The sequence below is a fragment of the Phycodurus eques genome, chromosome 17 (assembly GCF_024500275.1).
Source record: "Phycodurus eques isolate BA_2022a chromosome 17, UOR_Pequ_1.1, whole genome shotgun sequence".
Taxonomy (NCBI): Eukaryota; Metazoa; Chordata; class Actinopteri; order Syngnathiformes; family Syngnathidae; genus Phycodurus; species Phycodurus eques.
Genome location: NC_084541.1, coordinates 17,149,752 through 17,165,289, shown reverse-complemented (window position 1 = coordinate 17,165,289; position 15,538 = coordinate 17,149,752). Strand labels below are relative to the sequence as shown.

The window sequence follows — 15,538 nt, the reverse complement described above, 5'->3', positions numbered from 1 at the left end:
GACCTGTGAGAAGACTTAAGCTACTTACTTGCACCTTTGATACCCTCTAATTAAGTCTCCATAGGAACTACTACACTGGGTGAAACATTAGGTTATGTATTTCATGGATGGTAACGATAGCAATAGTCATTTCATAAGTGCTAAAAACAATCAGAGTGAGCCACAGAAAAAATAAAATAAAAAAAATTCAAAAGCAACAGAGCCCCGTCAAGGCTGTTCACAGATGGCGCTGACAGAATCTGGAAGCGGGGGCGAAAGCTCAAGTCGAGCCACATGGCGCGACGGCGGCGGCACACGCGACCACTAAAATATGTTTTTAATGACGTGACAGATTGTGGACGACCTGGCGTCACTTTGAATGGAGGATCTGCCCCGCTAGGCCTCATCTCCAGTCGCCATATGCCAGGTTGAACTTTCCTGAGGTGGCAGCCACGTCGGAATTTATTATGATTATTTTTTTAAACCTTCCTGTTTTCATCCACGAGCGTTCAGTTTCTCTAGAAAAAAAATGGCCTTCTGTAGTAACTTGGAACATCTTATTAGGAGACTAAGTAAGGGGAGCAATGAAAAATTGCTTGATAGTTTTGGTAGTACATTCTCATACGTGCTTGTCTTTTTTCTTTTCTTTTCTTCTTTTTATTTCCTTCTTGCCATGAAGGTTTTTGAAAGAACATGGAGAGCAACTACAGCAAAGTGGAGACTGTGGACACAGCAGTCCCTCCACTCACTAGTAAGTAGAAACTTCGTAAAACAGTAACTTATAGAACCTGCTTTTATTTGTTGATTCTGTATTTCCTTCTCAACAAGTGGCTGTTGGTGAGGAGACAAATTCTATCCAAGAGGAGACTACGGGCAGCCATGATGAATTGCTTGGAACCTCACCTCACACCCACATAGTACCTTCTAGTACTCTAGTTTTGTCTTTTTTACATTATGTATCCTTCTTGGCATGCAGCTATTGGTAAAGAGAGGAATTTTATCCGACAGGAGACTGAGGGCAAATGAGAAAAAAATGGAGACTGCAGATACTGGACTGACCAGGAACTAGAAACTTTACAGTACCGTGAAGTAACTAGTTTTGTCTTTTTAGTTTGTATGTATTTCTCAGCATGCGAATGTTAGTAAAGAGAGACATTTTATCTGAGAGAAGACTCTGGGCAGCACGTGGCTATTGGTAACAAGACGAGTTTCACCCGAGAGGTGAAAGCACCAAGAAAACAAACCATTGCAGCAAAGGGTGAGACTGTGGAGTATAATAATGCAGAGGCACAGCAACAGTGTAAGCTGACTTTAGTGTGCATGTTTATTTTTGTTATTTCTAGTTGTGTTTCCAAAAAATGTTACATTGTCTGAAAAGAGACTCAGGGCAGTGAGAAAACAACCATTGCAGCAAAGTTGAGACTGTGGAGTATAATACTACAGGTTAACGCTAACATTAGCGTGCATGTTTATTCATTCAACTCACAGTGTATCCTCAAATGTAAATATAAATAATAATATAAAAATAAATTCCAAAAAGAGACTGGGGCAACAAGAAAATGGACCACTGCAGCAAAGCGGAGACTGTGGCGTAAACTATTACAGTGTAACAGAAATCGAACGGTAGGTCGTACCTTCTTGTACTTGCTTTTGATATTTCCAGCTGTTTATCCTCAAGTATTACAAAAAGAGTGCAGCGAGAAAACTGAGCACCGGAGGAAAGCGGAGACTGTGGAGTACATACAATACCAGCAAGCGTTCGACGTCACAGGGCTTTAACAAGCCCTTCAAAGCAATGACGACTCCCGAGTGACATTCAAAGGAGGCGCGTCCTAATGCATCTTTAAAGATTTCCTTTGTTGCATCTTTAATGGCCTTCCTCCGGAGGACGGCACTCGGCCTCCACAGCTTCAGGAATTCAAGCCCCAAGATCAAGCGTCACTCAAGGGCCTCGGCTTTGCTCTCCACCCGCCTGCTCTTGTCCGTTCCCCTTTCAACTCCCCCGGTTTGATCGGCCCTCATTTCCCGGCAAAATCTAACGAGAGATAATGATTTTTCCATATTTTTCTCCAGCTGCTGCACCTCTCCTTAAATTCCTCAGTTCAAAAATATAGTAGGCTTGTCACAAAAATTTTTTAAGGCGATATAGTTTCCCAAAAACTATCACAATAAGTGATGATATTATTGCTGTTGTTTTTTTTATGCCTCTGAAATCAGGAAAAATAAGGCCCACCATCTAGCGGACTGAGCCTGCCCCGCCTCTTTTGGTCATTGATCTCCACGCCAAATTATTTACAATTCACTCAGGGCACACCAAACATTTCGCCGGACAAGTTGAGTAGGATCAATAAACCATATTCATCAACGACAATACCTGAGCTTAATATGGACCGATCGTCTGATGCGTAGCTAGCATAGCTATTAATGTTAGCTCACTAGAAAATTACAAGAGACAACACAATCATTGACATTTTACTAACGTCTTCAAGCAAAGCAAACAACATGTTTCAAAAAGTTTGTCTCCTTGTCACGCTTCATTTTGCCTCGCTCAGCGGTGCCACGTGCTGTGCGGCTGCCATTCACACAGGCTAATGATATATAGAAGCCTCACACAAACGCACATCAGTGATTGACAGTGGTGCTATTTTTTCGCTGAAACTTTTTATTTTACTTCGGGAGCGCGCCGTTGCATTGTTTGGCAGATAGAGTTTACGGAATTCTAACACTGACGCCACTGTGGGCCCCGGCAGAAATATTTGTATATATTAAGTCCCGCCCCGTCCGTGAGCCCACTAGCGGCTAACGACACAGTCGTCCAACTCTGTCGGCTCACCGTGTCATCCCCGCGCCGGCTCACCACAACAATGACAATTTATTGAGTACGGAAAAACTATCGTGTTCATTTTATTTATCGACCGTTAAATCGATATAGTAAATATCATGACAGGCCAAGTCAACCCCCACATATTTGAGGTTCGGCACTTATCCTCCGTTATTCGCTGGAAACCTTTTAGTAAGCTGTTTTTGTGCTCAGGTCAACGCAACAAAAGTATTCCTTTACCTCCATCTTGTGAGTTGAGGAGTTTCATTTCGACATGTATCGCTTTGGTGCCAGCTTGGTGCCAAGGAACTATGTTTGATTGGGTTGAGGAGCTTCATTAAGGAAGTGTGGCATCTTGGTGGCAAGGAACTATGTTGAAGTGAGTTGAGGAGCATCATTTAGGAAAAAGTAGTGGTTTGCGGCCATCTTGTGATTGAAATGAATTAAAGGAACAAAAAGTGTTTAAACAATCCACATTTTGAGGGCGCTACAAGGTTAGTTCATCTAATCTCTTTGTAAACGAATCCAAAGTGCACTTATACATAAAACATCTGCTGTTCAGCTCTTATCGGTGGCTTTACGTCGGGAAAAAAAATAATTGCCTCCACACGGGAAAACTAGCGTTAGTCACCACACGTTATCGCGCAGAAATGCTGCGAAATGTCAATGAACGGTTTGTTTACGGAGGCACATTCCCCCATTTAAAAAAAAAGAAAAAAAATTAACAAGCCTTGCTGTTGATTTTCATTAATTTGGGGCTTAAGTTTCCCGCTTTAGTTTTTTTTATTGTTAGCATAAATCACCATTAATGCCAAGAGTGTCTGCGGGGAGAAACAATACTGCCCCCCGCCCCACCCTCCCCCCCTCAACTGAGGCTTAATGAGTCAGCCAGGCTTAATAATTATTCAGCAAATCTGCGACTTTTAACAAGTGTGTGCCGGAGATTATGCTATGATTACAAATAAAGCGTTAGCAGGCTGTTTCATCATCCCGCCTCAAGTTAGCGGCTAATATTTTCCAGTCTGAAAGCAACACGAGAATGAAGGAACTCTACCATTTGTATTCTAGAAGTCCTGGAACAGCTTCTTCTTGAGTGGAACATTTTTTTCGAACAAAAGCGAAAAATGTATAATTGTGCTTCAGATTAGCTAGAACAGGGATGGGCAACTGGCGGCCCGTGGGCCGCATGGGGTCTCGGCATAAGACATCAGTTAACGCTTAGTTTAGCATACAACGGAACTGACTGGGCGGTTACTATATCGCACAAAACTGACAGTCATAATAATAATTATTATATCATTATTAATCATCATAACCCTCTTCCTCACATCGTAACATATCTTTTAGGAAAGCATATCAAATCGATACATTGCAATATTTTTATGATGTGTATTGATGCTGTATTTTTATGTTGTATTTCATACCTCACAATATTGATATTTTCATGAATGTATATTGATACTGTACAGTACGATACATCCCAATATCAATATTCTTAGGCTTGTGTATTGATAGGATACATCCCTATATCAATATTTTTATGATAGTGTCTCTATATAGTATGATGCATCACAATATTGATATTTTCATGAAAAAGGCATCAACAACATATAACTATAATTACGATGGTGTACCGATACCGTACCATAACATATCACAATATTAAAACGTTCAAGAGGGTGTAACACCATGTGACAATATTGATATTTTTATGGCGTATCGATACTGTACATGCATCACAACGTTGATATTTGTATCGATACAGGACATGGGATACATCATAATATTGATGTTTTTTACTGGTGTATCGATGTATATAGTGATACTGTCCAATACGATAGATCCAATATTGTATTATGTCTCTGTATCGATATTGTACAAAACGATACAGACTGATATTGGCTGATATTCCCCTATTAAATATAAGGTGAGGAGCATATAAGGTGAATTTTTTAGATACAGTAGAAATAGTTTGACTTATTTTTTCTTTAAAAAAAAAACCACAAATACAGGGCTTTTTTTTTTTTTTCTCCCTTGAAGGATTCATTTGGTTTTATTTGAAGTGAGAATTACACAAGCATTATCTGGTCAAACAACACGCACGCGCACACACCTTGTGCTCTTTTATACATGAAAGTGCTTCGAGCAGCATTTTCGAGAGGGCGAACAGAAGCAAACGTTCGTGTGTTACGGCACCGCTCCAAAGCGATAACATTAGCGGGCCGTGCTCCGCTTTAACCTGGCCTCCTCCCCACTCGGCACGGCACGACTCAGCGTTATGAGGAAAAGATGAGGGTAGTGTTTATATATATATTATAAAAAAAAAAAAAAAAAAAAAAAAAAAAAATGAATACAAATAAAGTGATTACATGCTCATTAGGCTCTTTGCAACTACAAAAGAGCTACGGCGTAATGGATAATAACGCGCGGAATGATCTTACATGGAGTTAGTCCCACTTCCGTGCTCGTGGTTACATGACATTTATTTGTATAGATTAAATTTCATTATATGGTGTTCCCCCACTATAATGTGGTTCCCCAATACAGTGGCTTTTTATCTACGAACCCGCCGCTACTGTATAACTTGAAAATCTATGGTTAATAGTGATCGTTTTTTTTTTCATGGGCTTTTACAGCTTCTTCTGTTACTATAAATATTGAAGACATATACATATTGATTAAAATATAGTAAAATGTCAATATGTATATAATATAATGAACATTTAAGCAGTCTACTGGTCACAACGCATTCTCGGAGAGAGCAGCCTGCAGCATAATTGATTTTCTAGACAATTTCTGCTTGCAACTTCTTTGTGCATTCAAGTACCTTGACAATGTGTTGAAAAAGTTCTTTTAATGTATTTAAAGTGTGTGGGAGGTGTAAAAGCTTTACAGTGGAATCTCAGTTTTCGCACGATTCGGTTTTCAGACCTTCAAAATAAAAGCAAGCAGCATAATAACAGTTTCACCACACTTTCTCTGGCCCCATGGTGGCTTATTTAGCAGTTGAACTCAATAACCAAGCGTGTGAGTGTGACTGCTACATAAGCAAGTGGAGGCTCATGAATACCAAGGCAAAGTCAAATCGAGTCTTTTCCTAAGTCCTAAAAATGGCAACTTAAATCTAACTCGAGTCATGTGAATAGAGTTCTCCACCCTTCAGTTTTCTTCTTAAAAAATATGACTTTTTCTTAGAAAACATTACTTTTCAGATATTGACTGCTTTTCAGCACAGAAACAGGAAGCAATCGGCGGACTCGTGTGGAACTTCCTAACTAATTTGTTATGTGCAGATATCACAAAGTATCGTTATTGTGATGTATAGATATCAAGATGTAGCATCTTAAATGAATATTTCGTGATAGGGTCTGCAAAAGCACTAGAGTGACTCCAACTTCTGGGGAGAAATTCCTTTTCCTTTTCCGTTTTTTAAAACAAACTTGGCGAAAAAAGATGATTCTGATTCATATCCCGCCGTATAATTTTTTTTTTCTTGGTAAAAGGCAACGTTTCTCATAAGAAATGAAGTGCTTTTCAGCACACGCTAACAGGACACGTACATGATGTAGAAGCAATTGGAGCACTCATGCGAGACTTACTTGAGGCTGAACTGTTCCACTGTGGAGTTGGGCATCAAGTACAAGAAGATCCTGAGGGTCTCTCCGGGCTTGAGGGGCTTCTCGGGCAGCCTGAGGAACATGTTCTTGTCCAGCTGCTTGTCGACCAACAGCTGCTCCCGGCTGGCCTGATACAGGCTGATGCTTCCGATGCGCAGGAGGGGGTGCTGCGACGGGACCTCCCCCCGGGGTCCCCGGTGACCCGCCGCCTCGCCGCACTCGCCCTCTGCGTTGGGCTCGTGCAGCGTGTAGTACAGCTCCGCCTGCAGGGTCTCGCCGGTCATCCCGTCCAGGAGCCCGTCCCCACCGGAGCCCTTCCGGCGGCCCAACGGAGCCACGTTGGCGTTGAACCAGGACGGCGGCAGCTCCAGCAGGGCCAAGCATTGCGCCAGGTTGCCTTTCATGCGGCACGAGGTCTTAATCTCCCGCACGTCCCGGAAGGCGTGCAGGCGGACGCACGGCAGTTTGTCCTGGGCCTTGAAGTCGTCCCAATCGCGGCCGGCGATGTAGAAGAAGACCTGCACGGCGGGGTTGTTGGAGAACACTCGCGACTGGACAATAAAGGCGCGCACCTTCCAGTTGACCGTCAGCTGTCCGGGGATGTCCAGGGGGCTGGTTGGCTGGAGCAGCTCCTTGGACAGCGTCTGGTCGCGGGTAAACGGCCCCAAGCTGATGTTGACGGCCGGGAGCTCCTTTGTCTGGAAAACCACAAAACTCTCTGAGCGCTGCAGGGGGTGCCCGCCGCCCGGACCGCCGCCGCCGCCACCGCCACCGCCACCGCCCACGATCGGTCCCGACGCCTGAGCAGCCTCGCGCAAGAAGAAGGCTAGCTGCACGTTGGATATCTTGAAGCTGGCCGGCAGGTAGATGGCGGGCGGCGAGGGATTGGCCGTCACCGGTGAGGAACTGAGGAGGGCATCGGAACTGGTCGGCGAGACTTTGCCTGCAAGAGCTGCCAAGAAAGAAATGACTAAGTTAAAGCCAAGCAGCGAGCACCACTCGTGGGGCGGGATCATGTCTCAGGTGACTTAGCACTTGATGCGCAGTTCAACCTGGAGGGACCACGTGTCAATCACAGGGTTGACTCAATAGCCAAATCCACCCAGTTTAAAGTTTTAAGAAATGTGACAAAAATCCAGATAAAACCATGCTGGCCATATTGTTTTTTGAAATCTTTTCTTCTAATCCTTTTCTTGGATGACTACTCATGCAGTGTGTCACATTAACCTGTGAGCGTTTTGGGATTTGCAGGGTCAATAGCGGCGTAAAGCATCACATTAGCTTAGCATGCTCAGTAAATAGCCAAAAGTGCTCAAATACGACATTTATTACCACAACAGTGACGTATAGTGTCTATGGAGTAAACCCATTTTCCTCCTGCCATCGTCACTTTGAAGAAACTAATTGGACAGTAAATCTAATTAGCATTAGCAATTTAGCATCACAGTGTCAACATACTTAATCCAAAAACGAGCGTGGAAACGTGATTTGCTGTTCTCGTGGTCCATATCATGGATTAAAAATCCCACATTGCAAGTTTTACTCTGAAAAGCATATCCTTCTTTTTCCCTCCCCATTCTGTGTCCTTCCCAAAGGCAAAACTCGTCCAACTTGACAATTGTCATTGTTTGATTCAGATAATTTAGTTTATAAATTGAAAAACAACTCCCCTATGTAAGGTTTTCAATTACCCTCCTGTTACAATATGGGTCAAACTGACTCAATTTTATGTTAAAAAAAATATATTAAATATCTTAAAATGTGAACATAATCAGAATAAAACGTCATATACTGGCCTTATTTTGTTATTTTCCCCTTTTATGCATTATTATTAATTAACCTTTTCAGGATTATTAAACATGCAGTGAGTCACATTGATCCATAAGCTTTTTTTTTTTTTTTTTGCTGTAGGAATACGTAACAATTTTTAATAGCAATGTAAAGCACCACATTAACTCTTTAAATATCCCTTGTGCAGTTTTAGTGAGCAACACAGGTGATAAGTAGCCAACGGTGCTAAGATACATCACAACACTGGCATATGTTGACTCTAAACTAGTAATAGTGGCAACAGAAGACCCGTTTTTGTCTCCGTTTGAGGAAACAAACACATGACAGCCAAATTAGCATTAGCATCTTAGCATCACAGTGTCAACCTACTTATCAAAATGATCCAGACCGGAGCGCGGAAACGCCACTTGCCATCCCCGTGGTCCAAGTCATGGATTAAAAATCCCATATTCCAAGTTTTACTTTGAAAAACACATCCCCTCTTCCCCCCCCCCACCACCACCACACTCTTCCTGCGTCCTCCCCCAAGGCAAAACGAGTCCACCTTGACAACTTTCTTTGTTGTCGTGCAGTCGCAACCGCACCGGCACGCACTCTTCGACTTTCTTAGTTCCTGTTGCCAACCAAATGCAGACTTCTGCTTCTTCTTCTTCTACTACTACTACTTCTTCGTCGTCTTGGTGAACTTGTGGCTTTCAATTCCCAGTTCAGTCGTGTATGCGTTTGCTTCTGGCTCCCACGCCAATCTGATGTGGCTCCGGGTGCAGACGTCGGAGTTTAGACCCCCCTCCTCCCCTCCCCTCCCCTCCTCCGGTGGGCCGTGCCGCAGACAAAGCGTCGGGACGCCGCCCCATCCCAGCCACACCTCGTCTCTTGTTAGCCGGTCACACATACACACGCACACAGGCTTCCCAATGGACGCATGTGAGGCAGGGGGATGTTGCTCCAGGCTCCGGGCGATAGTAGTTGAAGAAGAAAGGATTAGGTCAAGATTATTGATGAATTAGCCCGGCTTCTCCTCCTGCAACCCACGTGGGAAAACTATGAGAAGGGAGGCATGTCGCCCTGTAGGAGGGGGAAGGGGGAAACCTCACACGCTTGGAATTCCCATTATAAAAGAAGGAGAATTCCTTGCATTTGTGTGCATGTGTGTGTGTGCACGGAAGGTGGGCTCGCCAAGTGACAAAAGAAGTGGAAGAAACGACATCATTTGATGTTAAAACAACTAATATTAAAACCAATATTACTGCAGCTTACTGAGTCACTTAGTTGTGAAACTCTTTTGTGTATTTTGTGGGTTTTATACTGCCCGCTGGGGGCCAAGGTGCGTGGTAATGTAAAGTGTTATTTTTCCGATTTAAAAAAAAAAAAAAACATTGCAAAAAATTTGGCGGGTGTTTTTGTTGGGCTGGAACAGATTAATTGCATTTACATTCATTTCAATGGGGAAAGATGATTTGAGAGAGAGAGAGTGTTTTGAGGTTAAAAAAAAAAATAAAAAAGCCAAAATAAAAAAAAAATCACTGCACTGAACTGTACAAGAACAAGGCTGAAAGCGACTTCAAAACAACATCCCGCCAACTCTTCTCTGATTTATTTTGGTTGTCTTTAGCATTAGCCTCCAGCGCAGAGTAAACGCACGTCTTAAAAACGACTGAGACTGAACAGTCCGAGTGGCCTTGAGCAAGACATTTAAAGGAAACGCATCTGTTCACACAAGTGACCACAAAACGCCTAAAAGCTTATTTTTTAAAGAGCTAATTCAGCCATTGACTCACTGTTTTTGTCTCTCTCGCTCTCTCTCACTGGCATCTGCTCATGTGAAAAAGGGCGAGCACGCCATTAGGAACCAGGCTGCGTCTGATGTGTTTGCGTGCGACTTCGCCGGGCCGTAACAACACACAGTTGGGCTGTTTGCATTGTCACTGATGGGCCACAGTCGCCTCGCTGTTGGATCAACAGGCTGCGGGAGCGCAAACAAAGTAATTAGCATCGGCAGCACAGACAGAGCGGAATGACTTTCGATGCGCAATCGGAATGCACCGCTGACAAGGACTTAACGTTGCTAAACGCAGTATTACTTTTGAAGGAGTGCACGCAATCAAAATGAGCCGCTGAGAACTAGAGTGGGCTAACTCCATGTGTCATTTTAAAGTTCTGCTGTAATATTTAATAATTAGTTTATGAAAAAGGTTTAGCGCAAATCTATCAATATTTCACGAAATATGAAAAACAATATGTGGTATTTTTGCAGGAGGTGAAGCCTGGTTGGGCGCAGCCAACTAGGAAATTGGAGTTGCTAACATAATGTTTTGACTTTCTACATGTCGTGGAAATGCACCTCTGACAAGCATCACTGAATAAGACCAAGAAGTCGAGAAGATGTCTCTCTCCCCTTTAGCACATCGCAAAGGCTGATTTAGGGAGGAACCCAGCGCCACGCAACACTCTACGGAAACTTTATCTCCATGTCTTCGCCGCTGCAGATGGGCACTAAATTACGAGCTGGCGCGACATCTTTGGAGACAGCCCGCGTAATCATTCCAGACTGCAGCAAGCTACGACCGTTCGGCACAGGTAGCTGGAAGCTGTGGACGTCGTGGACTAACTCTTCGGTGTTCAGCAAAAAAAAACAGTAAGCAGCATATCATGCACTGTGTGGACGACACGCATTTATCTTGTTCCATAGTTCAATGACATGATGCCATTAAGGGTCCGTTACTCCTCAGATCTTTGGGTATATTTATTGTCTTATACACGGGTAAGGTGAGGAATAATAGCAAGCAGCATATCGTGCACTGTCATGACTAGAGAAGCTAATTTTTGTGAACTTACATTATTGATTTAGTCTGACTCTTATCATTTCTTTCCATAGTTCAATTGCATGACGCAGGTCTACAGATGTGTGCGAATTTTGGTGAAGCATATCATGCACGGTCTTGACTACCGAAGCTTATTTCTATAACTGCAGCCTTACACGATTCATATTTTGAGTCTAACTTTTATCATCTCTTTCAATAGTTCGATCGCACGTCGCATGTCTGCAGATTGTGCACATTTTGGGGCAGCATATCATGTGCTAACGAAGCTTAATTCCATTTAACGCGGCGTTAAAACGCGACTAACCACGAACTGATGTAGCAGAATTGCGGGTACTTTATTTCTTAATGAATTCAGCTAGATATAGCAGCCCGTCAGGAAGGGTTCACGAGTAAAGCGCTAAGTCTTACACAACTCCAAAGTCGACGTGTCCTGGTGGAACAAAACAACCAAAAACGTATCCCGACAACCTCAAGCGGCAACAGACGCGGTCGGCGGGCTATCTGCTGAGCGTTGGCCCGCCAGAATATTTTCTCGCCGGGGGCAACCCCTTGAGCGCTGTAAACAAACAACCGCGCTGACACGTTGACATCGTATGTCAAGGTCACCCTCAAAAGCTTTATATTGAAAGCCATCAAAACAAATCCGTCCAGACGACATCCGACGCAGATGCGCTTTCCAGTGTAACCCGAGTCCCTTTCCCCTCTTCTACCTTATGTCCTATTAGACCTCGGGCCAGGTGGGATGGAATTCACTTCCTGCTGCGCTCCCATTACACCGAACATCTGTTGTTGTTGTTGGGGGTTTGGGGAAAACGGGGCCGCGCTATCTTAAGGGGGCCGCGCAGTTATCTATTAAGTCGGTTCAAAGCCATTAATAAACATCAGGTTGGGTGTTAAAGCCTTTTTAATAACTCGTCCCAACTCTGTTGTCTTGTTAAGGCATGCGCGTAATAACCAATTAATTGATTGTAAATAATGGAGTTGAAATTTGTTGTTGATTAATTAGGTCTGGAAGCTGCTCTAGCTAAATGAGCGCACTAAAAAAATTAATAAATACATGAACAACAATCACAACTAGAAATACTGTGGATGACCGCAATCCATCGCCACTGGACGCTTAATATCTTACTTCTTACACCAATTATCACAGAACTCAGAGGTGTAGAGCGGTCGGGGAAAATTTGACCCAAGTCTAGTCTAGAACCCTCAAAACCGGGTCTACCAGTTAGAAAAACCTGTAGAACCACAATCCTTACCGTCCCGCTTCTGACACCAATTATTAAGGAACTCCAAGTCGTAGGACTCTTCTCACACAATACACTGCACAGCCAAGCTATTTGGCATACAAGACTGACGCAACCTCTTTTACAGAAGAAAAACCTGCGCTAGAGCGAGATATAAAGTAGTCGTAAAGTGCAGGATAATTGTTTCCTGAAATAATGATAAAACCATCTCATTTTACTCACAAATCACAGTAAATCATGTTCCTTGTGTCCTCGAGGGGAGAGGATTTGAATTGTTATGCCTGTCACTCTATGTCGCTGGCATAGATAGCCAAACAAAGATACATTATTTGTAATAAATAAATCATGTTTTGAATATGCACCCCTGCATATTCACAGGTCGGCATTTGCGAATTCACCTATTTGTGGACATATTAGGGTTTATACACTAAAACCCCTACTTATTCACCCCCCCCCCCCCCACCCGAACACCCGCTTTCTCGTATTTTACATTTTATTCATTTCTTTTTTTAAATAATGGCAATTGTAAGGAAATGTCAATTATTCACAGATTTTCCCTACTCGTGGTCAGGCTTGGCCCTATCCCCCGCAAATAGCTGGGGTCCACTGTATTTACATAATTTCTTTATACATTTTTATAAATCATACCAAAATTAAACAATATAAAATTTAAAATTTAATTTGTAAATGTGTATACTCTGTGTGACATCACAGTGGTCGGGAATCCCTGAACTAGAAAACCACATTTATACTCCCATATGAAATTACTGTTCACTGATTGTTAATTTCCCCCGACAGTCGATCAAGAAAATGTATTCAAATGCAGATCTCTTGTCTTGTTATTTTCAAAATCAGCTTTGGGGTGGATAAATGCACCTCCGCAAGGATTTAGGAGTGGCCCACACAGCCGACTGATATTAAACCATAGCCCGAGTGAGAGCATGGAGAGGATGTGATGAGGAGGGGGAGACATTTGATCTTGAGAAGGAGAAGTGCATAAACGTCTCTTCAGCGAAAAGGTCAGGGCGAGATTGTCGAAATGAGGCGTACTCTCCAGGCAATACTAATGTTTCACCACCGAGGGTTTCCCTATTGATTTATTTCCCCCCCCCCCCCCCCCCCCTTTTGTTTCATCTCCTCCCCTTCATCAAATGACAACGTTTCAGTCAGACACGGGGTGGATCGCTCAGTCGGAGGTGAGAGTGGAGGGGAGGGTAGTGGGGGGGCGGAGGGGACGGTTGAATTTGCATCAAATCATCCCTTCGCTGATGGAAGAAAACCAGTCATCCCGAAGGCCGTCTGTCACGTATGACAGCGGCGAGGTGTGTGTTCGGGAATCATGACGTGTGACGAGGAAACCGGTAGATGCGACGTAGCGGAAGCTGCTTTGAATTCCAAAAATCGGGAGGAAAAAAAAAAAAAAAAAAAAGAGAATCTTAGCTGAACTGGAAAATCCCAGCCTAACATAATATCTGTTTATTTCCTCGACCGAATCGTCGTCGTAGAGCCTCGTCCCTACGCTTTCGAGAATGTGGATGTGCCTCAGTAGGTGATGCTGATATGGTTAGCCAACTGGCTAATAAGTACCAAAATTCTTTTTTGTGTCTTTTGTTTTTGTTTTACTTTTGTCCTTCCACATTTCTCAATCAATTCAAACCATTCCAACTTCCAAATATTCACAAAACTTCAGCATATTTTACAGAACAATGCTTAGTGTTGTGCCTGATTTTGTTTTTGGATCAAGTTGAATGCAAAATGAACACTGTAATATTGCCAAATGTTAGTCGCCGAAAATTATCCAGTGAAAGGTATTACCTGGTGGATTAAAACAGAACTGATATCCTGGCAGGAATAATGAAAGTTTCAGTTCTCAGTTTTACTGTTTAAAGTTGTTGTATCAGTTGGGCTTAAAACCCCAAATATTTCATTTTCTCTGGACTAAACAGGACAATTTATGAAGGCACGCTGATGTCTTGTAAGGTATGCAAAAACTATATTAAATTCACAGCCAGTCTTCCCAGTTAACATGGATATTTGACTTCTGAAGCCATTAATGGTAGTGAATATGTTAAGCTTTTTGGTCTCTGGACACACTTTGAGAAGTAAGTCCCATACTTTTCTTTCTTTTCCCAAAGGATATGTTACAGATTCCTGGATATGCTGAATCTTCTGCCCAAAGCTGAAAATAAAACCCATTGGTATTATTTTTTTGTTTCCTCTCCCAATGAGTATCTATAAGACAATCGATAAGGAATTGGATTGTTAAGCTTTATCGCTCAGGGCACTGGAATCGTTAAATTCTTATCAACTCCTGTCCGTAATTTATCATGCTATGCTAACTATGTTATTTGGCATAGAAGCACAATCCTTCACAAGGCTAAACATCCCACTTCTGACACCAATTACAGAATAAAAGTAGTTCTATTGCAATTATACAACAGTTTCCAGTTTCTCTTGGCAAATATGTTTTCCCACCTAGGCCCACTCGCAAACATGACAAATGATTATACGGATTTACAGGTAAAATAAATTAGTATGCATTCATTAGTCGGTGACTTGACCAAATTAAATTAGGATCTTCCGTCAGCTATTATAACAAGTACAATACACCCCGGTGTGATTGAGGGTCTTAATTAGCTGAGATGAAGGCTTTTCTTTCTTAGCGTCTCCCCTTTATAATGTAACATTATATTATACACAGTGCGGCTTTAATCACACATCATTTGCAAGCTTTATTAAAAAAAAGAAAAAGAAAAAGAAAAAAAAAAAGCAAGAATATGTAACCAGTGTGACACCAGCCAAGGGAGAGGGAACTTTTCATCATTGAGCTTTTTATGTTCACCCATAAAATCATCCATAATTTATATTGACAGCCGCCTTATCTGGTCCGGCGGAGGCTGTTTGGATGGTGGGGGGGGGGGCATGGGGGGCTAAGACATAAAGTGATGGCGCCCCGATGAAAGACACCATCCATTAGTCAAGCTACTCAGGTAATAGACGTTTCATAACAGGCTATAGATATATATTCAACGGGTGGCTTTGAAAGGACGCGGAAACATTGGCGGCTTTTTGTTTTGTACCGTCGGTACAGGTTGTGCTCGGCGACCATTAAGTCAAATAAATCCTGATATTCATAAGGATGTCAATTCAAAGGAATTCAAAGGATGTCAATTAATTGGGCATTTCAATGAACATATTATTGGTTATCAACGGGCAATGCGCTGACCTTGAGTTTTAAAAAGCTTAAATGGCTAACGCCAAGTA

General features: G+C 42.6%; 1 protein-coding gene across 2 annotated transcripts in view; it reads right to left on the bottom strand.

The window, feature by feature from the left end:
- tmem132e (transmembrane protein 132E) overlaps nt 1-15,538 on the bottom strand; it is a 213,465-nt gene that overhangs the window by 54,251 nt on the left and 143,676 nt on the right. The window contains exons 1-2 of one of the 2 annotated variants that reach the window (XM_061702789.1): nt 8,578-8,665; nt 6,400-7,369 (exon numbers count right to left, since the gene is read on the bottom strand). In XM_061702789.1, the coding sequence (XP_061558773.1) occupies nt 6,400-7,369; nt 8,578-8,656 (1,049 nt within the window). In that variant the 5' untranslated portion in view covers nt 8,657-8,665. Of the gene's footprint in view, nt 1-6,399; nt 7,370-8,577; nt 8,666-15,538 lie in introns of those variants that run through there. The other variant, XM_061702790.1, reaches the window with a different exon arrangement.